This window comes from Portunus trituberculatus, chromosome 40 (genome assembly GCF_017591435.1).
Source record: "Portunus trituberculatus isolate SZX2019 chromosome 40, ASM1759143v1, whole genome shotgun sequence".
Classification (NCBI taxonomy): Eukaryota; Metazoa; Arthropoda; class Malacostraca; order Decapoda; family Portunidae; genus Portunus; species Portunus trituberculatus.
Genome location: NC_059294.1, coordinates 11,852,414 through 11,880,103, shown reverse-complemented (window position 1 = coordinate 11,880,103; position 27,690 = coordinate 11,852,414). Strand labels below are relative to the sequence as shown.

At 42.2% G+C, this 27,690-nt stretch overlaps 1 protein-coding gene across 1 annotated transcript in view; it reads left to right on the top strand.

The window, feature by feature from the left end:
- The window catches only part of LOC123515963 (two pore potassium channel protein sup-9-like), a 502,009-nt gene extending 474,672 nt beyond the window's left edge, over window positions 1–27,337 (top strand). Inside the window, exons 5-8 of the mRNA XM_045274911.1 lie at window positions 3,411–3,567; window positions 18,316–18,503; window positions 25,144–25,316; window positions 26,389–27,337. Of these exons, the coding sequence (XP_045130846.1) occupies window positions 3,411–3,567; window positions 18,316–18,503; window positions 25,144–25,316; window positions 26,389–26,608 (738 nt within the window). The 3' untranslated portion in view covers window positions 26,609–27,337. The remainder of the gene's footprint in view (window positions 1–3,410; window positions 3,568–18,315; window positions 18,504–25,143; window positions 25,317–26,388) is intronic.
- Window positions 27,338–27,690: the final 353 nt, after the last annotated feature.

The following is a 27,690-nucleotide window of genomic DNA, read 5'->3' as shown; positions in this document are numbered from 1 at the left end:
GTGGGTCCCACGTTCAAAATGTTTATCGATCTTACTTCCAGGAAATCTGTATCAGCAGAGACAAAGGAAATAGTATTCTTCCTATCATATTTTGATCAGAATCGAAATCTATGACCAGATAACTTATACTGTAAAGGTTAAGTTAGGTTTGGCTTCCTGGCTCATAGTTCGATCTTATTGCGGACATTCTCTCCCTCTCCCTCTCTCTCTCTCTCTCTTTCTCTCTCTCTCTCTCTCTCTCTCTCTCTCTCTCTCTCTCTCTCTCTCTCTCTCTCTCTCTCTCTCACTATCCTAAAATAAATTGCAATCATGACCGCTCCTCTTTACCGCCACATTCACGTTCCATTAACCGAAATTACAAATCATTCATCTCCAACAAGTAACCCGTGGAGAGAAGCTATAGTGTTTTGAGCGATTCGTGCTCTGTAAATTTCATTCCTCGCACTCTTGATAACGTTCAGTGCTGCTCTCACTGCCACCGATCATGTGAGGGAGATTGATACACCCTTGCATGGCTGACGGGAGGTGAAGCTTACTTAAATCGAGGCCACGGAAAGTACATGGCAGGACATTAAAGGTGAATGGTTGTAGTGAGTTTCCTGTAGAATTATAAAGGATAGAGATAGACTGATAGACCCAATGTGAGGTTGACGTGAGGGGAAGTTTACTTAGATCCAAGTCGCGTGAGGTACGGAGAAGGAAATTAAAGGCATGCAGTGTTGAGGCTAAAATGTGGGTGGTTAAAGGGAGTTTCCGCTCATCTGCCTGGTTATAAAAAGGGAGAGAAAGACTGATGGATTCCTGCATGGCTGATGTGAGGTGAACCTTACTTAGAGCGAGGTCACGTGTGGCATGAATGTAAGGTGGGAAATTAAAGGTATGTAGTTTTCAGAGTCAAATGTGCGTGACCATAGGGAGTTTCCGCTCACCTGTCCAATTATAAAAGGTAGGTACGATTGAATTCGGCGTGGTTTGGGTACAAAGAGTTCCCCGTTCAAAGTTAGGCGGGTAATTTAGGTGGTTGGCTACGTACGCTGTGCCCGTTCAATCATTTATGAATGTGAGCAAATTATGTGAGGAGCGAAATACCCTGGAACGCGCGCTAATTTGTGACTATTGGAACCGGCGGTAAGTAACTATTTTGGGCTCATAAAATGCATCGTTTTCAAAATTACCCTTTACATATTTGCACGACATGTTATAAACTTCTGCTTCGTAGTGTGGTCAGCCTAACGTGCGGCGGGCATCCGGCAAACTTATGGCAGCGTTACTCTTGACTAATGTGACGGCGTTGTGATCCTGTGATGTCTTAAAAACGTCAGAGGGGGATGATGTGAAGCAAGACATTCGAGGCAGTTTTGAAATACTTCCTCCAGTAATGATCTCTCCTTCGTTTCTGAGTGAACTTAATAGGTAAAGATCGCTGGCTTAACGTGTAGGAAAGAACCATTAACGTAACCCCTTGTGGAAAAGAAACGAAGAAAAGAAATGAAGTAATCACAGAGAATTGCTGTCATTTAGCCGCCCACTCATGAACTTTTATGAAAATAGTAAATCTTAAAATTTGAGACCCCGAGAATTTGAGACCCCGAGTTTCTTCCCGGAGAGGATAATAGTTGTGAAAGCACAGCGGTACATGCAGGAAGTCTGGGAAATCAAGAGGCACGTCCATAGCCTGGCTTTCTTTTTGGATGTGATTTCGGAGACGTAACTCAACACAAAGTGAACACATCTATATTGGAACTTTGGGAATTTTTGGAATGTTGATCTAATCTGTCAACATTTAAACAAGACCATGATTCAAGAGAGAACTTTTCTTCTGACAGTGTCTCAGAGACTAGATGCTTTTTATTGGATTTTCCAACGACATAAAAAAAAAAATAATAAGCAGAATTTCCTCCCGTCAACACAAAATTGCAGAACTAAGTTGTGTCAAACTGCCCTCCTGAGCTGTCCCTGGCCGCAGCTGGGATACATTAAGAGTCCGATAGTGTCCCCGTGGGAACGCATAGACTGACAGACAACTCGTACCCATCCCGCGGCCTTTGTGCTCGTCACGACGGTGCCACGTGGCCAGGACGCTTTCTTCCACCTTCAGGACTTCCAGCAGATACATTTCTCATTCTGCATGAAATCAGAGTCAATAGAAGGAAGTGCTTAGAGTATCAACATCTTTTTCTCATTGTCAGTTTTACGGTTTACCCAAATAAATCTTCTTTCAGTGCATACATGCAAAAAAAAAAAAAGTTTACACCTTTAGAATTTGAAACTGTATTATATCAAATACACAATGTGATGGAGTAATTAAAGATAGAAATTGCAATCATAATTCACCAGGCAAAAAGTATGTCAGAATCTACAAACAACGATTTCATAACATTGGGCACGCTGTGGAGTAACACACACACACACACACACACACACACACACACACACACACAAGAAGTACAAGCGTCTCGCATTTTTCGACTACCGTGGGAAACCACATCAACTTGAAAGCAGAGTAAAAAGTGCCGTGAAACAAGGAGACACGCCCCATCTGTGTCCGTTTGCCTGGGGATACCGGAGCAGATTATCTCGTTTCTGGGACTAAGCAAAAGTCAAGACATGGCCTGTACTCTCCCACAGGTTTCATATATATATATATATATATATATATATATATATATATATATATATATATATATATATATATATATATATATATATATATATATATATATATATATATATATATATATATATATATATATATATATATATATATATATATATATATATATATATATATATTGTATTCTTTATTCTAATCGTTTTATTTTTTATTACAAGCTGTAAAAACTGTTCATTAACATTAGCATATTAATCATGAGCGTGCACCTGCATTCTAATTGATAGAGTGTACCTGTTCATTAAATGAACTTTTTAAAACAAATGGCAGTAATAAAAACAGCAACATGGCGACACACAATAACCACACCAGTTACTATTACTGCTACTGCTACTACTACTACTACTATTACCATTACTACTACTACTACTACTACTACTACTACTACTACTACTACTACTACTACTACTATTGCTACTACTACTGCTACTATTACTGCTACTACTACGACTACTACTATGACTGCTACCACTTTTATTACTACTACCACTACTACTACTACTACTACTACTACTACTACTACTACTACTACTACTACTACTACTACTACTGCTACAATTAGTGCCACCACTGAAACATTACTACAGCTGCTTCTACTTCCACCACAATTACTACTCTCCTTACAATTAGGCGCACCCTTCCCTACCACCACCAATACAAATACCAACGCTACCACCTTCAACAGTATCGTGTTTCGCCTCCCGCCACGCCCCTCACCGCGCCCCTCTCCTCCTTGCAGTGCCAGGACACAGACGCCACGGAGGTGGACCTCATTCTAGTGGTGACGACGCTCTCCACCATCACCATCACCTCAGGGGCAGCCGTCTTCTCCAAATACGAGAGTTGGTCCTATTTCGATTCTGTCTACTACTGCGTCATCACCCTCACCACCATAGGTAAGCTGTCATCATCATCACTGCATCATCACCCACCCACTGCTAGTTATGCCTAGTTATCACTTATTATCTCCAGCTGTCATCTTTGCCACGACTAGTTATGGCTAAAGTAATCACAATTCAGTCCTAGTCCTCACTGTCAGTTATCATCATCCTCATTATTACCACCAGCAGTCATCACAATTTCCATCATCACTATTCATCACTATCACCACCACCACCATTCATCACTAGTACCACCATCATCTTCATTAACATCACAATCAGTCATCATCATTTCCATGATCACCACAACCACCATTCATCACTAGTGTCACCATCATCACCACGACTCATCATCATTACCCCTCATAAAGGTGGTGCGATAAAAAAAGAAAAAAAAAGCAGAGCAATTTTAACAGCATCACCATCGCCCCTCAACACCAAATATGAATTACCTGATAGATTACATTAAAAGAATCAATCTAATTATTTCCTCTCGAATAATTGCCGCCAAATTGTAGTCCACGAGTTGGAATCCAATCATAAGCGTAATTGTGTACATTCAAGCAAAAAAATTATGGCCAGACAACTCTTACATAAGTATGGCTTCAGAAAATGGCAGCAATTGCGGCAGCCGGCGGGAATCCACACAACCAGGTGGTTACCTTTATGAGAGATTCGTGCCGGAGGAGCAGCACGTCAGCGCCGCCCCTCAGCGACCCGCCGGCCCATCCTGCTGACTCGCCGCACCGTCTAATGAACTATGTAATTTCCCATGAATGTAATTTCCTGAATGATTCTGGTGATATCTTAAAAAAGTCATTTAAAAGTCGTGTGCACTCAGTGTCTCGGCGTGTCTCTGGCCGCTCGTTAGGCTGAAGTCGATAGAGTCAGCTTGTTCTGTTTGGTCTGAGCAGCAGCAGCTCTCTAAAAGTCCGTCAAAATGTCAGATGTTGAAACAATGGAAGTAAAAAGGCAGACTGATTGCTGCTCCTGTCCTTTATTCGAATTTTATAATTCAACTAATGAACTGCAACATGATCCAGCCCTGACGCTGCGTCACTTTCCTCAGGGAAGCAGAAAAGGAGGAGCGAGGCTTTGCTTTACTGAAATGAGTCACCTGAAAAGATTAACACATACACTTGCATTCCAATAATCAACCGGTCTAGAACTTGCCACTTCACCCACTTACACACATACACACACACACACACACACACACACACACACACACACACACACACACACACACACAAGCCAGAGGACCGGGATTCGATTCCCCGGCCGGGTGGAGATATTTGGGTGTGTCTCCTTTCACGTGTAGCCCATGTTCACCTAGCAGTGAGTAGGTACGGGATGTAAATCGAGGAGTTGTGACCTTGTTGTCCCGGTGTGTGGTGTGTGCCTGGTCTCAGGCCTATCCGAAGATTGGAAGTAATGAGCTCTGAGTTCGTTCCGTAGGGTAACGTCTGGCTGTCTCGTCAGAGACTGCAGCAGATCAAACAGTGAAACACACACACACACACATACGCACACACACACATAAACACACACACAAACGATGCATACGTACACCCTGGCGCCTGAGCAAGACGAACTAATGGTGGATAGCGGTGCCGGAATTAATCGTCGAGGCAACATAGCAACATATCGGTGCTCCTCCCGCCCAGCCCCGCCCCGAGCCACGGGACACGGACGCTTCCTGTGTACGGTCATGGAGTTAATTTCAGGGGAGCCACCTCACTTACTTTCATCAGTAAACGCAGTAGAATGGCACGCTAATATTAATTCAGGATGTATTAATTGTTATTACCGCTAATGCTAATAACAATAGCGATACGTGTGCTTTTGATTAATCAAAGTGAACTTGCTCGTTCGCATAAAACAAACTCAATTTTCCACCTGTCCCTCCATTAGTCTGTAATTCCAACAAATAAAAATACTTTTAAAGTAAAATCATTAGCAGTGAACGTAACTATATTTAAACATTTGTTTTCACTCCTGGACTTCCCTACTTTTCCAAAATGGTGTGTTAGAAGTTTGACGAAATCTGAATTGTTTGTATGTATATATATATATATATATATATATATATATATATATATATATATATATAGAGAGAGAGAGAGAGAGAGAGAGAGAGAGAGAGAGAGAGAGAGAGAGAGAGAGAGAGAGAGAGAGAGAGAGAGAGAGAGAGAGATGGCTAAGCAGACAGATAAGCAAAACGCATGACAGTTCTTCCAATGCAATTAATAGCCATTATCAAATCACCCCTTGGAGTGTGTTGAGGTCAAAGCAATTAGAAGTTATTAGAAAAGTTAATTTGTCATGATTTAACGAGAACAAATTACTGATGATTACAAGCTACGAACATTGATTTCCCGCGGCGTGCATCAGTTGCATTGGTTACGGGACACCTCTAAAGGCGAGCCCTTCCTGTGGCAGCCGACGCTTGGCGAGGCCGTCAGCGGGTCAAGCAGGGCAGCGACGCGTGACTACAGACGGGATAACCCGGCTAATTGAACGGACTCTCCTCCTGGCTCCTGCAACACACCCTATGCCTTTTAGACTTGCGAGAATGTGAGAAAAACGGCACTCAACTAAAAAAAATACGCCTACAATTATAGATTTCACCCTGGCCATGTTTGCCTAGCTCAAAAATTACAAATTACTTGACCAAATTATAAGTTGCCACCTGTGAGAGTCGCCATCCCCAATCAGTGTGAAGTTGGGGACCGAGGCGAGGGACCTGAACATCCTAACCCTTGCTTACACCCTGGAAATTGAACCCTGTGACTTACGAGAGACGCCTTTGGGTCACTTCGCGTATTATCGATTCATCACACTCCTGCGCACGAGATAATCATTCCTTCCTGGTTCGTCGTCATCTTTCTGTTAAGTGGTGTCCATCCCACTCGCGACGCTGTTAGGGAAGTGAGAGCTTGGTGCTGTGAGGTGACGATGATGAGAAGGAGGGAAATTAAAAGAATAGAAAATACTCAAAAAGAAGAGCAATAGCAATAATAACAACTACATTATCACAACAACAATAATTTGTACCACCACCACCAACAATAACCAGCACCACCACCACCAACAACAACAATAATGAAAACAACAACATTACTCTCGCCTCATTAATCTTCAAAGACTAAAACCACTTATCCTTTCATAATGCGACGCCGTGACGATTCATAAAAAGCAAAACAGGAATGGTCCCCTGAAAGGACACATTTCCACTACAGAAAGGCGCCACGACATGAAGTTATACAATAATTCAACTTCCTCTTCACTTTCCAGGAAAAAAGTATTTGATGATAATGGGAGATAATCCATATGCTCATCTCTCTCTCTCTCTCTCTCTCTCTCTCTCTCTCTCTCTCTCTCTCTCTCTCTCTCTGTGTGTGTGTGTGTCCTCTTTCTTTCTCACTGCAGCCCAGCCAACAATTCACCATTCTACATTTTCCTATTCATAGTACACTGCTCTATTTCCGTATCTTCATCCTCCCCTGCCTCGTTGTTCCTTTCCCTCAAGAGGCGCTGCTGCTCGTTCCCTTTAACACATGATAGCATTTGGGAAGCCTGGAATGTAATTACACGATACAACTGGTCCGGATTAGAGGAGTCATTATGGATAGTTTCTTGTGTGTGTGTGTGTGTGTGTGTGTGTGTGTGTGTGTGTGTGTGTGTGTGTGTGTGTGTGTGTGTGTGTGTGTGTGTGTGTGTGTGTGTGTGTGTGTGTGTGTGTGTGTGTGTGTGTGTGTGTGTGTGTGTGTGTGTGTGTGTGTGTGTGTGTGTGTGTGTGTGTGTGTGTGTGTGTGTGTGTGTGTGTGTGTGTGTACATAGCTGTAATAACAAGAATTACTGTTAGTACATCCAGGAAGGCAAAATCTTTTTCAGGCGTGTTTATCTGTTTGCCAATTAAGATTAAAGTAACGTTCGCTGTAACATTACATTGTAAGCCGATGGCTCGGAAAAATACACTTCCCATGAAAGCAGCGCCCGCGGCATGATGGAAAGGCAATGCATTTGGTGATCAAACTCGTGTACGTAATGTGTGCGTGCGTTGAATAATATGCGAAAAATAAACAGTAGAAAACTACGACATATTTTGGAACAATAACAAAATCCAACAAAAGTATTTTTGTAATTAATTTACTACATAGCCTTTATTTGATGGCAAGTTAGGCAACAATAACTTATCACACTGCCACCAGCGATCATCCCTTCAGCCAATGCTTTAGACCGTGTACGCTGCCAGCCAGACCTTGCGGGGAGTGAAGCCAAATGGGTTTATCCTCAAGATACCATCACTCACAGGAGAGCCCGAGTGGCGCAGGTATGTACTCAACCACGAGGGGAATATCACTTCTCTGGGGCCTCACACAGACCCGCCTCGTCATCCTGAGAAACACGAAACTGTGTCCGCCCACAAAAGAGATCACGGCCGGAGCCTGTCATCACTCATCCGAGAAGCTCCCAACAATGTCTGACAAGGAAACAACCAAGAGACATTTATCTTCGCCGGGAAAGTTCTAACACTGAAAAACAGAGGCAGGCAAGACTAAACAAGCCTACATGCATAGCGTTACCAATGGTGAAGAACAAACACACCAGGAACTCAAACACCATTGGAAAGAGGAGATTTAGTCAGCAGGAAGCAGCAAATAGCACAACACAGAGATCCATTACAAACTGATGCAACGAAACGCCCAAGCTCAGCAAAACCAAGCCGTGAAATAAGTCTGAATACTCAAACGCGCACACCCACGATCACACCAAACACGAGTTCCCTCCTCAACAAGGTTAGTACAGGAGCCCCGCCAAGGCCCTGCCAACTTAAAACCGGAGCCTTGGAACACTCACGCTGGCCCTAGGATCAAAAGGGTCACTGGAGCGCTATAATGCCTCGCCAGGGGGGTCTAAACGAACGATTGGACGCGTTAATTTGAGGAGCAACGCAAGGGAGGCAGCAGCGTTGTTGATGGCGTTGCTAGGTAGGAGCCGCTGCTCTCCGCCACTCCTGCGCCTTTCACCCTCTGCTGCTCTGTGATGATTTCCCTTTTGTTTAGTATTCAAGTTGTTTCACAGAAGAATTTTACTCGCTGCAATTTTTTCCACTAGAGAGACCTACAGTTCCTGGAAAAGTGGCGAGCACATGCGGGAAACTATCTCGCTCTCCGATTGGGCTGCAAATTATTACTGTAAAATATACGCGTAATTTTAAGAGCGTACATGCGGGTCTAATTTTCATTTTAAATTGAAAATGATAGTTACTACCAAAGCGTGTTGACAATTACAGCAGTCCGGCAAAAGGGTAAAAATTTAAGGTCAACAGAATTCGCAAGGACCAACCAATTTTACAAATTAGAATATTTTGACAGCACTGAAAAGTACAGTAGATGTAGCAGTAGGAAAATTGATAGTAGTAGTAGAAGTAGTAGTAGTAGTAGTAGTAGTAGTAGTAGTAGTAGTAGTAGTAGTAGTAGTAGTAGTAGTAGTAGTAGTAGTAGCAGTAGTAGTAGTAATGTTGGAATAGTATTAGTAACACCTATAACAGAAGCAATATCAAATATAAACAACACTAATACCAACACTAAAAACATCAACAACAACAATAACCATACTAATAACAGCAATACAGAAGGATCACACGTACGTAGCTTCTCTATGTCTCTTCACCACGGACACTCGGGGTGAGACACGCAACAATAGCACCACTGGGAAGAAACATAAACAGTGCAGGCGGAAGGAAAGGGAGCAGCCTCAACCTCTGCGACTTTAGGACTTTCAATCAGGATAAGCCAAATGAAGCCTGAAGGGAGGATGGGGCAATAAATCTGCCGCCGGAACAAGTGCTTGGATCGTCACTCCCATCTCTTCCTCACTCCCATTTAACTCTCCTCTTCTCTCCTCTTCTCATTTCCAAATCCTCGCTCATTCCAGTCTTTACGCCCAGCTGTCTTACTTTTAAACGAGTCTTGCTTTTCAGTGCACATTATTAGACTCATCGTATTCTCGTAGTGTTCTGAACAACCCTCTCCTCAGCCTCCACCATGCAAGATCTCACTTCGCAGCATCTCGTACATAGTTCAAACGATCTTTATCCCTAAGCATCTAAGCTAACTCTGGTTCTTCCTTTGGAATTTAACTATACCTTACATGAAATATCACTTCACACACACATACACAACACACACACACACACACACACACACATACACACATGCACAGACGCACTCACGCACACGCACAGGAAGGAACTAGCAGCATTCCTCGAAGCCTTTTCTTCCATTATGTTCTCTTCCTCCAACCATTCCATTCCCCCCTCCACGTCAATACATACTCTCTCTCTCTCTCTCTCTCTCTCTCTCTCTCTCTCTCTCTCTCTCTCTCTCTCTCTCTCTCTCTCTCTCTCTCTCGTGCCTACACTAATCTCCATCTTATTTGGGCGAGGCCTTCAGCTCCTGCTTGCATAACCTACCTCCACGTGAGCTTCGTGACCCGAGGGCTGATTCCTGACTCTGGCTTGCAAGATGGTGAAATTTAAACCCCTGAAAAAGCACTGAGAGAGAGAGAGAGAGAGAGAGAGAGAGAGAGAGAGAGAGAGAGAGAGAGAGAATATTTGAAAGGTGTGGAAGATAGGAAAGAAAGAATATGAGAAAGTGCAAAAGTTTGGGAGAGAAAATGATATCGAGGAGGGAAATATTACAGAATGGTGAACGGCTAAAGTTGGAGACGTCGCATTGATTAAAATAAAAGTCAGGGATAGTGGGGAGAAAAATGCAAGAAAACACGAGAAAATTCAAGGTAGGCAGGAAGACAGGCAGAAGAAAAGGTGGAAAATCGGACCACGGGTATATCACTGTCTTGACTCTGGTGATCTGGCTCTTGTAAATCTGATATCGTAACAGAGAAAGACAATAACAGAAATGAGACTTAAAGAAGAGAAACACATCTGTAATAATCTTATATTTCGATTAAAAGAATGACAAATAAATCCCGGACTTAAAAATGAGAAAAATTCATAATGCATTGTGGCGCTAATCACACAATCTTTCCTTAACTGTTGCCAAATCACCAGTCGGCCTTAGAAGAATGATTACACGAATTAACCTCTTCATTACCATGACGCGTTTTCACATTCATTCTTATTACTTTTTGGTGGTTCAATACAGCTTCAGAAACTTAGGTTGGGGTTAAAATGGTGAATAAATCTTCCGACCTCCATAGACCCTTCCTAATGTAAATAAAAATCACCCAATCATACCCACAAAAAAATCATGGTGAAAATGAGACTCAGTATAGAAGGAGTGAATGGGCAGAAGTTGTGTGTTCCTTTTGTCTAAGAACTGAACAAGAACATACTAAAAGAATCGTGTAAAAAGGGAAAGAAAACACACCCACGCAACTCAGCAAACGATTTAGACCTTATAGAAAACTAAAGAAAACAGAACAAAAGAATGCTTGCTGCTATAGCCATAAAACATAACTAGAGAATCCTAAAATATACACATAAAAATTACACGGAGCTCAGAAGGTAACTCAGACCTTATTGGGAACACGCTACAACTCCCACCTTCACCGTCAGGCCCAAGGGAAATGGAAGGAGCAAACTAATACAAAAGAAGGGAGCTGGTGAGGGAATGCCATCAAACAACCATTGCATAACAGTGTACCGCTGAGTAATACGAACGATGGGTCAAATATGTATGAGTTTGAGCTCCATAGACTTGAGGACATCCCATACATGAATATATACCCATTCTCCCCCTCCAACTCTCTCTCTCTCTCTCTCTCTCTCTCTCTCTCTCTCTCTCACTTCAGGTCATTTTCACTCTCGAAACTCTCGTCCCGGCCTCCCTTTCTCATGCAAACGCAATAGTATGTCTTAATGGGTGCCCCGCTGCGTGTGCGTGTGCGTGTGTGTGTGTGTGTGTGTGTGTGTGTGTGTGTGTGTGTAGGAGGATGGGTGTTACTCCAATGATTTTTTTTTTTTTCAGCATACTAAAGGGGGGAGGAGGCGTCCGTAGTTCATTGTCAAGTAACGCGAGAAGTGAATGAAACGCCAGTGAGTGAATAGAAAGAAACATCACAACGAAGAGCGAAAGAAAGAGAGAGAGAGAGAGAGAGAGAGAGAGAGAGAGAGATTAATCATAACCTTCCGTGTGAGTGAGATGAACGTATAAAGAGGAGAAAATCATAGCTCTGAGATAGTAGGAGGGAAAAATGAGGGCGTGATGAGAGGGAAATGAGTCGCGTGGAGGGTACGAAACGAAGGTAGCGGAGGAGAGGGAGGGGAGAGGGAAAGCTGCGGAAAGAAAATGAGACAAAAGAAAATAACTAAAAGAAAGAAATAGGGGAGAAGATACTTTACAGAGAGAGAGAGAGAGAGAGAGAGAGAGAGAGAGAGAGAGAGAGAGAGAGAGAGAGAATATGTATCAAGTGTAAAGAGAGAAAGGTTCTACAATATTGATTTATCTCCTTACGGCGCCTTGAGTGAGGAGATATTGATGTATTGACCCGAACTAAGACACGCGGTCCATTTTCTGACAGCAAAAAAAAAAAAAAAAAAAAAACGCGTGAAAAAAAGAGGGGAAAAAAAAGGGCCCTGTAATTTCCTCTTCCTCCATGAAAAGAAAAAAAAAAGATTTAAAGGATTCACTGGTAGAATGTTTTTTTTTTTTTTATCTATTATACTGTGTGTGTGTGTGTGTGTGTGTGTGTGTGTGTGTGTGTGTGTGTGTGTGTGTGTGTGTGTGTGTGTGTGTGTGTGTGTGTGTGTGTGTGTTTGATCTGCAAATTGTATAGGTTTTATCCACGACACGCACATGCTCTCTCTCTCTCTCTCTCTCTCTCTCTCTCTCTCTCTCTCTCTCTCTCTCTCTCTCTCTCTCTCTCTCTCTCTCAGCAATCACTAAATCAAAAGACATAAGACGACCTTTGTATGAGCGAAGGTATTTCCCAATTAAGCAAGCACAATTTTACAATATAATCTCTTTTTCAGCACAGTCATGTATTGCATTGATATTTCTCGAGTCTAGTTATATTTTCTAGTTCCTTTTTTTCTTTTCTTTTTTTTTTCTCCAAATCTCATACTCGTCGCACAAAAAGGCAGCTTTCCAATTATTGAACTACTGATGAATTTTGCAGGCATTTCAAATAGTATATATATTTTTTTTTATTAACAAGTTCGCCAGTCTTTGCTTCAGAAGTCCCTTTGAACTGCCGACGCTCGTTTGTTCCGCTGTCAAAGGAGCAAAATTCGTGTCGTTTCTTTACTTTCTAAAAATTCCAGCATTTCAGACTCTGCATTCGTCTGACGCGATTCATCTCTTCCTATCATGACCTACAAATGCCAGTGTGTGTTTGGTAAAGCTGGCGACTCTTCTGCTTTGTGTCAGGTGTCTTTTCTCGTGGTTCGAACTCTTGTAAGATGCGAACATGCTGCTCTGACTGATTCCTCTGACGTTAAGGCTACTCTCTGCTTGTTATTTACTGCATTAATGTAATAAAACCTATTATGAAAAGATGAAACCTGCTTTGATAATGAAAAAAACAGCTACTTTATTGACGGTTTCTTCAGCTTTCTGGCTATTATTTTGTACAGTATCTAATGACATGTAGGAAAAAACGAACTTATTTTATAATGCGATAACGAAATTTCATCAAAGCAAGACACTTATTTCACTGGTGTATTTTTTTTTTTTTTTTTTTTTTACAGCAAGTGATTCTTTTTATTCAGTATTTTCTGCAACGTGTCACTCTTACACCTGACGTCCGGATAACAAAATGAACGAACCACAGAAAGAGAATACAAAAGTTAAGAGACGTGTTTGTTTGTTTTATATATCTCTTCCTTGCCGATATATAACCACTTGACTCGCATTTCATAAAGATAATTATTGACAATGCACATCCCTTTGATCTCTACTTGGCTTTATAAAATATCAAAACTAAATCATGCACATAAATTATTCACATCACCAAGACTCAATCCTCCAACAACAATTGAATCACACAACACCAAACTCAATTAAAATTTTTACCCCAACTCTTCACAACTCTTACATAACTTTTATCCCTTCTCATACTCCCACGTGTTAGTGTAGCGTCAATATGTAACAATGGCGGCAAACTTCCTTCATTACGCTGCTCCCAACACACCAAGTCATTACGTATGTTATCGTTGCCTCGTAATGTTTCTTGGTCTTTTTATGTCTTATTTTTTTTTTTCCTATTCCAAAGCACCTACAGTTGACAGCCTTTCCTATTCTCCCTTCCTTTAGCTTCTGTTACTCCTCCTTTCTTTCATATCTCCCCTCTTCTTTCCTTCTTTGCTTTGCCTCCTTTCCCTTTCATATGTAAGAAGGGAAAACTGGCCAAGTGAATAAAAACGATCAAGCAAAAAGATTTCTTGTAAAGCTGACAAAGAACAAGAAAAGTGCATAAAAGTGGATGAAAAAGAAGATGGTTGAGGGAAACAAAGGAGAAGTAAGGGACAAGGTTAAAGATAATGGGAAAGGTAATTCTGAAAAGAAAGAAAGAAACGAGAGACAGAAGAAGGGGGAAACTTTTGGCAAAACAAAGAAAGGCAAATGGAAGAAAGGTCGCTGGAAGATTAATAGGGCAAGGAGAGATAAGATTAAACATACTGGGAGAGGAGAGAGAGAGAAAATAAAGGAGCGTGAAGGAGAAAATTTTGACAAACCAGAAGAACAGAGAAGGAAGAAAAAGAGGTAATAAATATGATGGTATTAAAGAATGAAGAAAAGAAGGAGGATGTAATGCCTTCTTCTCGCTATCTGAACTACAAGATTACCTTAAGAGGAATAAAGAAAAATAGAAAATCATTGGGTTAGAAATAAAAGTGTGGAGGCGCTCTCTCTCTCTCTCTCTCTCTCTCTCTCTCTCTCTCTCTCTCTCTCTCTCTCTCTCTCTCTCTCTCTCTCTCTCTCTCTCTCTCTCCCTCCTACTTTTCCTTGTCTTCATTCAATTCTTCAATCATCACATTTTCTCTCTCTATATATATATTTTATCTCTTCTTCGCTACTCGCATTGTTTTTTTTTTCTTTTCCTTCTCCACTTTTACCTTCTTATACTTTATATTCTCCTTAATCTCACTCCTTCTCCTCCTCCTCTTCCTCCTCCTCCTCTTCCTCCTCCTCCTCTTCGTTCATAATGCTCACCACTCTTTCCTCCTTCTCCTCCTTTCACTTCGTTCTTGACACCCTTCAGTTTACTTTCCTTACTGTTTTTCTTTCCTCTCTCTCTCTCTCTCTCTCTCTCTCTCTCTCTCTCTCTCTCTCTCTCTCTCTCTCTCTCTCTCTCTCTCTCTCTCTCTCTCTCTCCTTGTCTTGCATCCCCGGTTACTCAACTCTTCCTCTTCTTTCTCCTTCCTCCTACGCCTCTCCTTCCTCCTCCTCCTTCTCCTCCTCCTCCTCCTCCTTCACAAAACCGACATTCGCATTATTTGATTGATCCTTTTCTTCTATTTCCTGCCATTATTTATTTCCTTTGGCTCTTCAACGTCTTTCAGGAGAGACAAAGAGAGAGAGGATATTATATTTTTCTTTTCCTTCCCTCCTCTCCTTGTTCTCCATTATATTTATCTGTTTTTGTTTATTATTATTATGTGTTGTTCATTTTTACGTTGTTTTCGAACATGTTAAATTTGTTGTTATTGTATTTTTGTTCCTCGTTTCTGTAGTATTGTATTTCCACAGTTTACCTTTTTTCCTTCTTTTTTTTTCTATGTTTTTGTGTTTGTTTATGTCGTATATTTGATTTACTTTTCTTCTACCAGATTTCTCAATTTTTTTTTACTTTTTTTTTATTTATTTTAGTCATATTTGCTTCTACTTATATTTCTAATCATTTTTTTTCTCCATTTTTTTTTTTTTTAAGCATTTCTCCCATTTTCTTTCAACCTTATTTTTCTCATTTTTTCGACCATATGTTTCAATTTTTCCACTCAATTTTTTTTCCGATCAGTTTTTTCTTTCTTTTTTTCTTCTCATGGGAGGAATTTGGTGAAATCTTGTTCCCCTTCGCCATTCTTTATTGAATTTCTTTCGATTCTTTCCCTTTTTTGCGGATTTATCTTCTCCCCTTCCACTCTGTCTCTCCCTTCCCTTCCTTCCTGCCTCCCCTTATTCCGTCCCTCACCTCCACTATACCTTCCATTCTCTCTCTCTCTCTCTCTCTCTCTCTCTCTCTCTCTCTCTCTCTCTCTCTCTCTCTCTCTCTCTCTCTTCCTTTGTCCCTCACACACTTTATATCCCTTTCTTTTCACTCACCTCCTTTTCGTCTTTCTATAAACTTTTCTTTTCACTATTTTTCCGTTTCCCTTTCCTTCACTGTAGTCTTATCCTATCTTTCTCCCTCCCTCTCTTCCTCCATTCCCTTCGTTTTCTCCACTATTTTCGTGCTCCCTTCTCTACATCTCTTTCTCACCCCTCCTCTCTTTTCCTCTCCCTCGCCGCCGCTGCCGCTAAAGACGTCTCTTCCTCGCCCACCAGTCCATACTCAATAGAGTTTCCTCCAAAACTAATGATAATATCGTTGACTCCCTGCGGGGGAAGAGGATAAGAGAGAGAGAGAGAGAGAGAGAGAGAGAGAGAGAGAGAGAGAGAGAGAGAGAGAGAGAGAGAGAGAGAGAGAGAGAGAGAGAGAGAGAGAATTTGGTATCTATCTTTATTGACAGCTATTGAAATCTAACAAGTATTCGCTATAAGTTTGAGGAGAAAGTCACTGAAAAAAGAACACTTACTCTCCCTCCCTCTTTCTAACAAGATTCGTTCAATTTATCACATGCTGACGTTACCGAAGTTTGCCTCAGTTTTCCTCATTTTAGTCAAGTTTATGAGCTGTCGGTCTCGCTGCCACACAAACAACCCCACATTGTCTGCAGTCTCGATTTTCCTTCTCCTCTTTCCTCCTCCTCCTCCTCCTCCTCCTCCTCCTCCTCTATATCCTACAACTCCATATCTTCCTCCTCCATCTCCTCCTCCTCCTCCTTTTCCTCCTTCCTCCTCTCTGGAGCTACGACTTCATATTAGTGTAATAGAGTATACCACAAATAGCCTCGTGGGATCACCAAACTTGTTCTTTCTTTGCGATCCCATGTGGTTCTCCATGCATGCTAGTCTGTTGCTGTCAATATATAATAGATGGTAGAGAACAAATGGCAAAGATCAAATGGGTTGCTATTGTTTGTCCCTCATTTGTTTTTTTTTTTCTTTTCCTTCGTCACTTAAACTATCTAACACATCTAGATATATTTTTTTCCTCCAGCACACTCAAAATTGATATCAAGTTAGATTTTTTTTATTTATACTTTTTTCAGACATCGAGAAGTGTCACGGGTTGTTTCATTTAAAGGAAAAAAATCTTATTCTATCCAAAGTTATCGGCAAAGCAATGCAATACACGAGGCAGAGCGAGGGAGAGCAGGTCCCCTCCAGTGGCTCCCCTCTCAACGACCAAGATAAATTACCACTATTACTTTTTATCAGGTATTATTTTCCTATACAAGGCAGCCCTTACTTGGTATTACTGTACTTAACTTATACTAATACTATAACCTCCCTAATCTTGGTGAAATATAAGCACCAATGCTATTATATTACAACGTCCCTTTAAAACAGCAATAGCTCCCCACTTCTCCATAATGCCATGAACCAATTAAAAGCTACTCTTCCCTGCTTCATTTCATTATTGTTCAGTACTATATTATTTACATCTGCCACATCCTTCTCTCACCACACCCCCAGTATCATCTTACAATGTCCTTCCTGTTCGTGGGGAAATGAAGAAGCCACAGACGAAATCAGTCATGAATAAACTCAATTCCATACAGCCGTTTCCTCTCACCTCCCACACCGACTTCTAAACGTCTATACTTATATCATGTTCCTATCACTCGTAAGTTTCTCTCGCAACGTGCAATAAAGTCACTCGTATAAATTTTATTCATTGGTACTTAATCGAAACAGTAATACGCATGTCTAATTTACTCGTCTAATTGCGAAGATTATCTAGTACAAATCTCTCTATTCACTCAAGGTCTCCTAAACACTCATCATCGTTCCTCAGCTCACCCACGTCTTCTGCTACCTCGCCTTGAATCGCTCCTCACTCCTGCATCTCTCGTCGTTCCCTAATACAGTCCCATCCGGAGATAATAGACAGAGAGTAATAGTCTATAAACCCTTGTCCCATCACCCAGACTCTCTGGATTCATTTCCTTTCTTGACACCGTCCTTTCACCTTCGTCCCCCGTTGCTCCTCCCCTCCCTCTCTCTCTCTCTCTCTCTCTCTCTCTCTCTCTCTCTCTCTCTCTCTCTCTGCCTAATTCGTCTTACTCAACATATCCAATCTCTCTTTCACTTCGTACCATTAATCCATTCTCCAACCCACATAAATCATCTGTAAAATTTTTGTTCATAAAACTCATCATTCCGGAATGAAATTTTTTTTTATATTCATTGTTTTGTTTCCTCATTGTTTTTCTTCCCTCGCTAATCATTTACACAAGAGTACATTTTTTTTTTTTATGCAAGAGAAATAAAAGAGCCCACTGAAATCAATCCCTAAAGAGAAAGCCGAAAGGACTATTTTCACTAACAGATACAAGATCAGTGGCATCTCAGTACTCATCTCTTCCTGTCAATTCATCTCACTTGACCCACCTATCTCTTCTTTATCTTTTCCCCTCCTCCCCACCTCCACCACCCCAGTCCCTCACTCTCCACTCCTCCGTAGGGTTCGGGGACATGGTGGCGCTGCAGAAGGATCAGGCGCTGGACAAAAAGCCGGAGTACGTGACCTTCGCCCTCATTTTCATCCTGTTCGGCATGGCGATCGTGGCCGCCTCCCTCAACCTGTTCGTGCTGCGCTTCGTCACCATGAACACGGAGGACGAGCGGCGGGACGAGGCGGAGGCTCTGCAGGTATTCATCTACTGCCAGTTGCTTCATGATTAAGTGCAATGAGGTTTTATTTATATCATTTTTTTTTTCCTTGTTGTTGTTGGTGGTGGTGATTTTTATGTCCACTGCTAGAATTGATGTTTGACCTTTTGCTTTTTTCTCTTTCCTTCTTTTCTTTTATATATTTTTAATGAATTTAATTATCTCTGTTTATTTATATTTATGTGTTACGATTACTATTATTGTTTCTTTTTTCTTACCCTCTCTTAACGCATCTAGCTATGACTTTTTACAGCTATCATTTTTTAACGTTTTTTCTTAATTATCCTCGCCTACAACATGCTTCATAATAAAATATCTTGACTCAGAAAGTATATTATTTTGCTTTTAGTCCTGTTATTTATTTAGCTTTCCTTGGAACAATGTATTTGCACTTATGAAAATGAATAGGAGTAAAAGTCGATGCTACCTGACCGTTTGATAATTCGCAGTATGGTTTAATGAGCGTGGACGAGCCATTAGGGAAATATAATGGAATACCCGAGGGCAGGATTACAACAATAAATCTGGAGATGAACGATGGGGTTACTTTGGCGTTCCGAAACACAAAATGAAAATAATTATGCATGAAAAAGCTCCTGTCTGTGATTAGCATAAATTTCAAAGTATTGGTTCATATAGCAACGCCAAGGAAATGGTGCTAAATGAACAAATACCAGAATAATGCCACTATTACGATACACAAATCAAGCGTGCGCCTAAAACCTGCAGATATTCAACAAGGCAAACACAACACAGCACGGGGCGATCAGCTAACGCCGGCCAGCAAACACTTCCCTGGTCAGACTAATCAATACTTATCAGATAATTTCCTCTATCCAAACCCTTTATTGCCACACATTTTCCCCCAAAGACCGGCAACATTATTTTTTTTTATTTTGTGCTTCAGTTTCTTAATTTATTCAGAAGACTACGTAAACAGGATAAACTTAAAGAATGCTAACCAGAGAGAGAGAGAGAGAGAGAGAGAGAGAGAGAGAGAGAGAGAGAGAGAGAGAGAGAGAGAGAGAGAGAGAGAGAGAGAGAGAGAGAGAGAGAGAGAGAGAGAGAGAGAGAGAGAGAGAGAGAGAGAGAGCGTGCACGTGTGTGTGTGTGTGTGTGTGTGTGTGTGTGTGTGTGTGTGTGTGTGTGTGTGTGTGTGTCAATGTTCGTTGACACACACACACACACACACACACACACACACACACACACACACACACTAGGCTAAAATCGCATCAGACTAACCCTCTTGCCAATGTTTACACAGCCTCACCACACACCTCGGCCCACTGAAATGAAGTGTGCGCTTTATGACCACAGCGGGCCAGGCCAGACAAAAACCCTGCCACAAAAGAGCCGCCTTAACCACCCCTTACCAGACTATAACAGAGGATAATAAAAGGATACATGTCAGGTTACGCTAGATGGAAGCATGGAGAAGAGAATGATGTTAAAGTATAAGGAAGTAACTGTTCATATTGAGTATTTTGTAAGAAATGGATCAATAGAGAGATGAATAGGTAAGTGAATGAAATGAGTGAATTTATAGTCGTAATAACATAAAAAAAAAACCTTCAAATGTTAACTTGATATCGGCATACTGATGGATTTATAGCGATAACACCCACCTTTGCTAATACTCCCTTTCTTCCTTCCATTACCTGAGCCGAGTCTTCCTGATTCCCGTGTGATGGTCTCTGGTGCCGAGGTCAGGGTTTTAAAAGGATAATATGAGTCAAATTAACGCTCCAGGACACCTTTCAGAGCAGTCTTGAGGGGGCACCGAGGCGCAAAGGAACCACCGTCACGGAGCCGCTTGGGGTGTATTAGTAAACATGAATGTGACATTAGAGACAAACGCACGCAGATTACCAGCACGTTTCCGGAGCCATCTTGAGCCAAACGACGGGCAGCACCACGGGGAAATAGCCGCCGAGGGACAAGAAAAGAGATCCGGGAGGGGAAGAGACAGCGGATGTTAGGAGAAAGCGAGCAAAGTGGGAGAGAACTAGATGCAGGGATGTAAAGAGGAGATAGAACAGAATTAATACGGATGGAAAGGAGAAAGCAAAAATCATGAGGCACGAATGTAGAAAAACAAACAAAAGGGATAGATACAAAATAAAAAAAAAGAGATAAACGGATAAACACAAAAGGAAAAAGAAAACGAGTGAAAGGAAACAGTATACAACAAAAGAAAGAGAATAAATAACATAAACAAAACAGGAAAGGAGAAAAGGAGAAAACATGGGAGGGAAGAAGAAGGAAGGAGGTAAAAAGATAAATGGGGTAAACACGGAAAAGGAAGAGAGCAGCAAATGTTGAAGGAAACAATAGACAAGAAAATAAGAGGAAGACAAACGGGAAGGAAGAAAAGACGGGATGAAAATGAGAGGCAAGGAAAGAAAGAAGACAAACCGTAAGGAAAAAGAAGAAATTAGAACAAGGACGAAAGGAAACAGAAAAAGTGTGAAAAAAAGAACATTAAAAATATCTAGAAGGAAAATTGTCGGCTGGAAAATAAAGAAAAAATAAAACAAAGAAAATATACCACATTACATTCGCAGCTTGACACCAATGGCCTGGTAAGGTGAATTAATCTCTCAGGGACACGGAAGAAGAAAGATAAAGAAAGAGAGATAAAAAGATCAAGTAATCTCCTTACTAAACATCTTCCTTGTCCTCGGTCGGTCTCTCTGCTCCAGCCACGTTCGAAATACTCCAGTTTTGCCTCTGCTATGCGCGACGAATTAATCTTTCAAGAGAAGAAAGACAAAATAAAAGAAAAAAATATAACGTAATCTTCTCCCCCACCAAGCCTCTTCCCAGTCCTCCTTCAGTTACTCGGCGCCGGCCACGCTGTTCTGGTTTGAAAATACTCCAGTTCTGCCTCAGATATGCGTGGCCATGCGCTGCCCCTCGCGAGTGTCGGGCGTGGCGAGGCAGCGTAGATTAGGTGTGCAGTCTTAAATTTCACACATTTGCATACAAGCAGCTCTGTGTGTGTGCGCGCTCAGGATCCACGCGGCACGTTTCGCCTCGACCCAAGAGTGGCGGGGATTGCAGGGCACGTGAAACATTATTTACGAGGTGGACGTGAAGCCGAGATGCTGACGGTGGTGAAGTCACGGATGGTGATACGTGATAGAAAATAAAATGCTGACGTCTCGCACTTCTCCTCAGTCTCCTTTTTCCTTCTCCTTTTCTCTTTTTACTATTTATCCTCTTTTTATTTACCTTTCTCGTCCTTTTCTTCCTCCCTCTCAGCATCTTCTACGTTTGACCAGGAATGTTGCTGAGAGAGAGAGAGAGAGAGAGAGAGAGAGAGAGAGAGAGAGAGAGAGAGAGAGAGAGAGAGAGAGAGAGAGAGAGAGAGAGAGAGAGAGAGAGAGAGAGAGAGAGAGAGAGAGAGAGAGAGAGAGAGAGAGAGAGAGAGAGAGAGAGAGAGAGAGAGAGAGAGAGAGAGAGAGAGAGAGAGAGAGAGAGACGGAAAAAGGGCAGATTTTAAATTTTCAAAAATAAACTAATAAATAAAATTGGCTGTCACTGTTGCTGTTGTAAGAAGACAGCCACTGCCTGAACTTTGCGCAGCGTGATACGAGTATAAAGATAATGACAAGTCTGCCCATTTAGACCACTAACCATCGATAACAAATAGTGCGTCATCAAATCTAGTAAGTAGCCAACATATTGAAAACAGTGACAAACAGTAATCTCAACTCATAGCAGTCATGCAATTACTAAGAGGCACCCTGGCTTTTTATGAGCTTACATGCGCATCTCAAGCATACATAACGCAGTATAAATTGGATGTTCCGGTCATGCAGATAATTTATGATGAAACACTGTGTCCAGACGCTTCGCCAGCACGCACACACACACACACACACACACACACACACACACACACACACACACACACACACACACACACACGTTCGGCCTCTAAGAGTAACTAATTACTGGTAAACAAACTGATCAATTAATTATAAGCAATGTCATTAATGGATGGAATCTGTTTAGGGCGAAATGAAGGCAAACAAAGAGGCCTGTGTGTGCGCGTGTGCGTGTGTATATGTGTGTATGTGTGTGTGTGTGTGTGTGTGTGTGTGTGTGTGTGTGTGTGTGTGTGTGTGTGTGTGTGTGTGTGTGTGTGTGTGTGTGTGTGTGTGTGTTCTATTCTATCTTCGCAATTCAAATGCCTCATGCAATGTCGGACGCTTTGCTGACTCCGTGGAGGAGGGGGAGGAGGAGGAGGAAGGAGGAGGAGGAGGAGGAGGAGGAGGAGGAGGAGGAGGAGGAGGAGGAGAAAGGAGAAAGGAGAAGCAATTTCTGAGGCAGCGGGGAGGATAAAGGAGAAGGGGTTTGTGTGAAGAGAAAGGAGGAGGAAAGGAAAAGGAGGCGATCATGAGGAGAAAATAGAAGCAGAGTGTTAGTGTGAGGAAAAGCAAAGGAGAGAGGTTGAAGAATGGAAAGTAGGTTGTGTAGAGAGAAAGGAGAGAGACGAACGGGAAGAAAGAAATAGGACAGGTTTGTGAGGGAGGAAAGAGAAGAAACAGGATTTTGTGAAAAGAGAGAAAGAGTATGAGGGACTTGGTGTAGGGAATATGAGGGACGGTCCGTGGAGGGGAGTAGAGAAGGTACAAGTGTTGGAGAGGGAGCAGAAGACAAGGGGAACGATACTGGGTTATGTGAGAGGAGCTTCAGGTGGAATGAACATGAATATGGTGATGGCCAGACCGACACGGCACGGGAGGGAAATGATGCAATGGTTCCATAGACAAATTCCGACTGAAATGATGCAGTCAAGTATCTGTCCGACAGCTGCGCCTCGATTCGCTTACTTATATCCTCCTTTTATTTCCCTTCAGTAGAATCAAAATTGAATACTTTACATATACACATATCAGAAAAAGAGGCACTTGATCTGCTTGTACATATTAGAATCAATAGTAGGTTCTTTCATGGACCTCAGCTTGTATAAACGCAGGAATGTTTTACTCGTACTCAAACACCGCTGCGCAATCTCCACTCAGTACATTCGCCGCCACAAATTATAGCGCAAAAAAATATAATAGTGTACCAGTTTAAAATCAGTCGTAAAGTTTGGTATATTAATGTCATGCAAACAGCGTACATCTGGCCAACGTTTGCTTGTCGTTCTCTCAATCAGGCTCATGGTGGTGTACTCTAATTAATCACATTCCTTCCGCCTCCTGGTGCTCCTCCACTCCATCACCCGCCACACAAAAATGCCGCTCTGCACCCGCTGGCCCATTCCCCCTCACAAATTCCTGGTAAACTACTGGTTTATTTTTTCCTTGCCAACGCCCCTCAAGGCAATAATCCAGTTCATTACTCTTCTCTGTCTAAAGCAACGCTACGCACAAACAGTTCTTACGCTTTTTTGACATGACTCTCACACTACTTAATTTACAATCCAGTGAGACTAAAACAAAGTTACACTACAATACATGTATATTTCTTTAACAAAAATGTTGCCAAAACTTATTTGGATACGCTATTAAATCCCATTCTTGGAAAAAAGAATGTTATGATAAATTCCAAAGAAATTATAAATATTCGTGTTAAATATTAAGACGTTACACCAGAATGAGAGATGAACAGTAAAAAGTTAGATTTTCTCTTCCTCTTCCTACTCTTGACAACACATTGAAACTGCGTTCCCTGGAGGGCTGCGCGACAACAGCGAGTTGAATAAGCTTCGGTTGCAGGTGTCAGTAGAGGAAAAGTCGAAAGTTGGATCTATTTTTGTTCTCCATTCACTCGTGCTACATCCATCCATTTTGGATGCAGTTTTCTCATTTTCTTACATCTTACCAACTACACGACTCCCTTTTTACCACAGGGAAGATTAAAGCCCAAAATATTATTTCAAATTATTTTTTTAAGAGTGTTATAGAAGAAAGAATGAAGGCACTAAAAAAAAAAAAGAGTGACTTAGACCCCACTAATTACTCAATAAATCATGATGAAGGACATATTGGTCTCAAGCAGTGGAGAACCTCCCGCCCCCTGGAGCAGCCCAACATGGACGCCCTCCCGCCGCGCGTTCCATTTGTATGGCAGGCGCCAATCAGTCTGGTCACCGCCACCGCCGCTGACGAGGGCTGCTGGACAACCGAATATATACGAGTGGATATATATATATATATATATATATATATATATATATATATATATATATATATATATATATATATATATATATATATATATATTTTTTTTTTTTTTTTTTTTTAATACTTTTATTCATAACAATAAAAGGTGAACCTCCACCAGTGAGGCTAGCCAGGATCCGTGACTTGCATGGGCGAGGAGCGCGAGTGTGTGAACGTGCCTGTGTTGTGTGTGGCCGCGGCCACTCTGGTATGGTTGTGACCTTTATTACGAGTGACCTACATAGCTGTCAAACGCGGCTGTGGTTTGTTCTGCAGCTGTAACAGATGAAAATGTGACGTGTCCGGCTATTGAACAAATGCCCTTGACGGTTTGTGTATGGAACGGTGGTATGAGAGCAGTTATTGAGATACCACCACCATCACCACCAACACAATCCATAACTCGATGCATGACTGACGGCCATCGTATGTTACAGGCGGCGGCAGGAGCGGTGCGAGTGGAAGGGGATGTAATCACCGCCAACGGTTCCATCCTGTCCGGCCAGTGTCCCCAGGAAGGCGCCTCCTTCACCGATCTCACCTCCGTCTGTTCGTGCACCTGCGCCTCCTGTGCGCCTTGCCACGCCCTTCCTTTTAGGAGGTCATACAGGTAAGTGAACACACACACACACACACACACACACACACACACACACACACACACACACACACACACACACACACACACACACACGTAATATAAGCACATACATATTAGACAGAGGCAGGTACACCACCTCTGTTTAAATGAGTTCAAGACACAAAGCGCAAATACATCAGCCAATGGAATCAAGTAGTGTCAGTTTAATCATGTACGGTCGGCTATTCATTCTTGTCAAGGGAGTCCAATAATGCACCACGCCTTGCCCTGGTCTGCTTTAATACCGGCGGCGGTGTTGGTGGCAGCAGTGGTAGTGTTGCCGGTAGTGTTGCTGGTAGTAGTGGTGGTGGTGATGGTGGTGGTGATGGTGATGGTGGTGGTAGAGATAGTGGTGCCCCGAGACCGTGTCCCACTCCCTCAACAATTACAACGAGGCAGCCACGCCAAGGCAAACAACCCCAGACTTGTTTGGATATTGGAAACACCCAGGCTTTCCGTGCCGCCACTCCGCTGCTTGCTCCAGGACACAGACTTCCTGCACAACCTAACTCACTTGCAATCAGATTTGCACTTTCACTTTACAATAATCATGTTTGAAACACCACTTGCTCCTCTACGTAAACTTCTAAATCTCTCCGTGAATGCATCATATATATTAATAAACATGGGCACTTTAACAATGTCACATCGGACTGGCGCCACTGCAGCCTTGTCACAATAGTATAATAGAAATCTTTTTGGACATTGCCGCTCGCTAACCATCATTTATGTCTTTGAATCCTACATACTATGCGCTTGTATCAATTCAGAATATACTTACACTTCCAATAACAAACTACACACACACACACACACACACACACACACACACACACACACACACACACACACACACACACACACACAATAAATGAATGAAATAAGATAAGATCAAATAAAGAAATGTATAAAAAAAAACGAAAAAAAAAATGCTAATATGAATTTGATAGAGGGAACAGTTGGCTGTAATATTTCTAGCACCAAATCCTCATTTCCACAGTGTTCCACAATGTTCTTCATGCTTTATTGTTTCTATCTGCAGTTTTCGGAAGCGCTCCAAATACCTTTCGTACATCTTGCCGCGAGCAAACCGTCTTCGGCAGCAGCGGGAACAGCAGCTTCAGCGGGACCTGCAGATGACGCAGCGAGACCACGACCCACAAGTGACCCACACTGAGACACAGGAGGAATTGTGTTCCTCCTCGTACGAATGCGAAATTATATCCACTCCCGCGCAGATTCACAAAAGAAACTCTGTTTAGCTCTGGTGGAGGGGCGTGCAGAGATCGGGGACTTGTGCGACAAAGAGGTCGTGGCACACACGTTTTGGTGCACGAGTGTGGACGTTTGTAGCCCTACCAGGCCACTGGGAACGAATTGGGCGCAGGTGAAAAAAAAATCAATTAAATACGCCAAAATATTTACAACGTGTTGATCTGTTTCTTTACGAGACTGAGGCAGCTGATGGTCAGGGAACTTTTTGACCCCTTGGCGGTGACGCGCCACAGGGGAGCACCAGCCCGCGCCGCTGCCGGGTAGGTGCACAGGCGGGGGTCGAGGCCACCCAGGAGTGCCCGCGACGCACCCCGGATTATGCCTGACTATTGTAAGATATCCGGTTCTTATTTGTTATAGATATCTTCCAGTATTTACAATAGGGAGAATATTTTTCATGTTAATATTTCGCACGTCACGCCAGGGGTCGATCGCAGAACTAACTGAAAGCCGTCCTAACCGTTGTATCTTAACCTAACGCCTGCGCGGGTCCACAGGCCTGAACGAACGCTGTCTTGCACCAGTGTTAGCTGTTGCCTTTCCTACGTTTGTCCAGACGCCCGGAGAGTTCCTTCCTCACTAGCTGTTACGTCTTGAACTTGAATCGGATAACTGATAAAATATGAAAGCAATGGGACAGCCGGAAAAAATATATATATTACATTACATATATGGTTGTGTTCGTCCTTTTCTGGGTACAAAAAACAAAAAAATAATGCTTTTAAATATGTTAAGCGAATTGTGCATTTCTTCAAGGCTAAGTATCAGCTAAAATTTGCTTCTTATCTTCCTTGTTGTACACGTGACGCGTGGCAGTAAAGGTGACGGCCCTCGTGTCCAGGGACAGGTAGCGGAGGCGGGAATGCGGCAGGTAACATGTTCCTCACTTTGGCACATTGGCTCATTCATCGGGTGAACTCCAAAAGGAATAAACCTCTTTAATTTTAGCATATACGAAGTTCAAACTCAACTTCTGTTGTGATGGAAAGGTTATTAGGCTTAAAATGGAATCCTCAGGTGTAAATTTTTTCTAAGGTCAATCGTAAACGAGAATGTCTTTTTGGAAAAT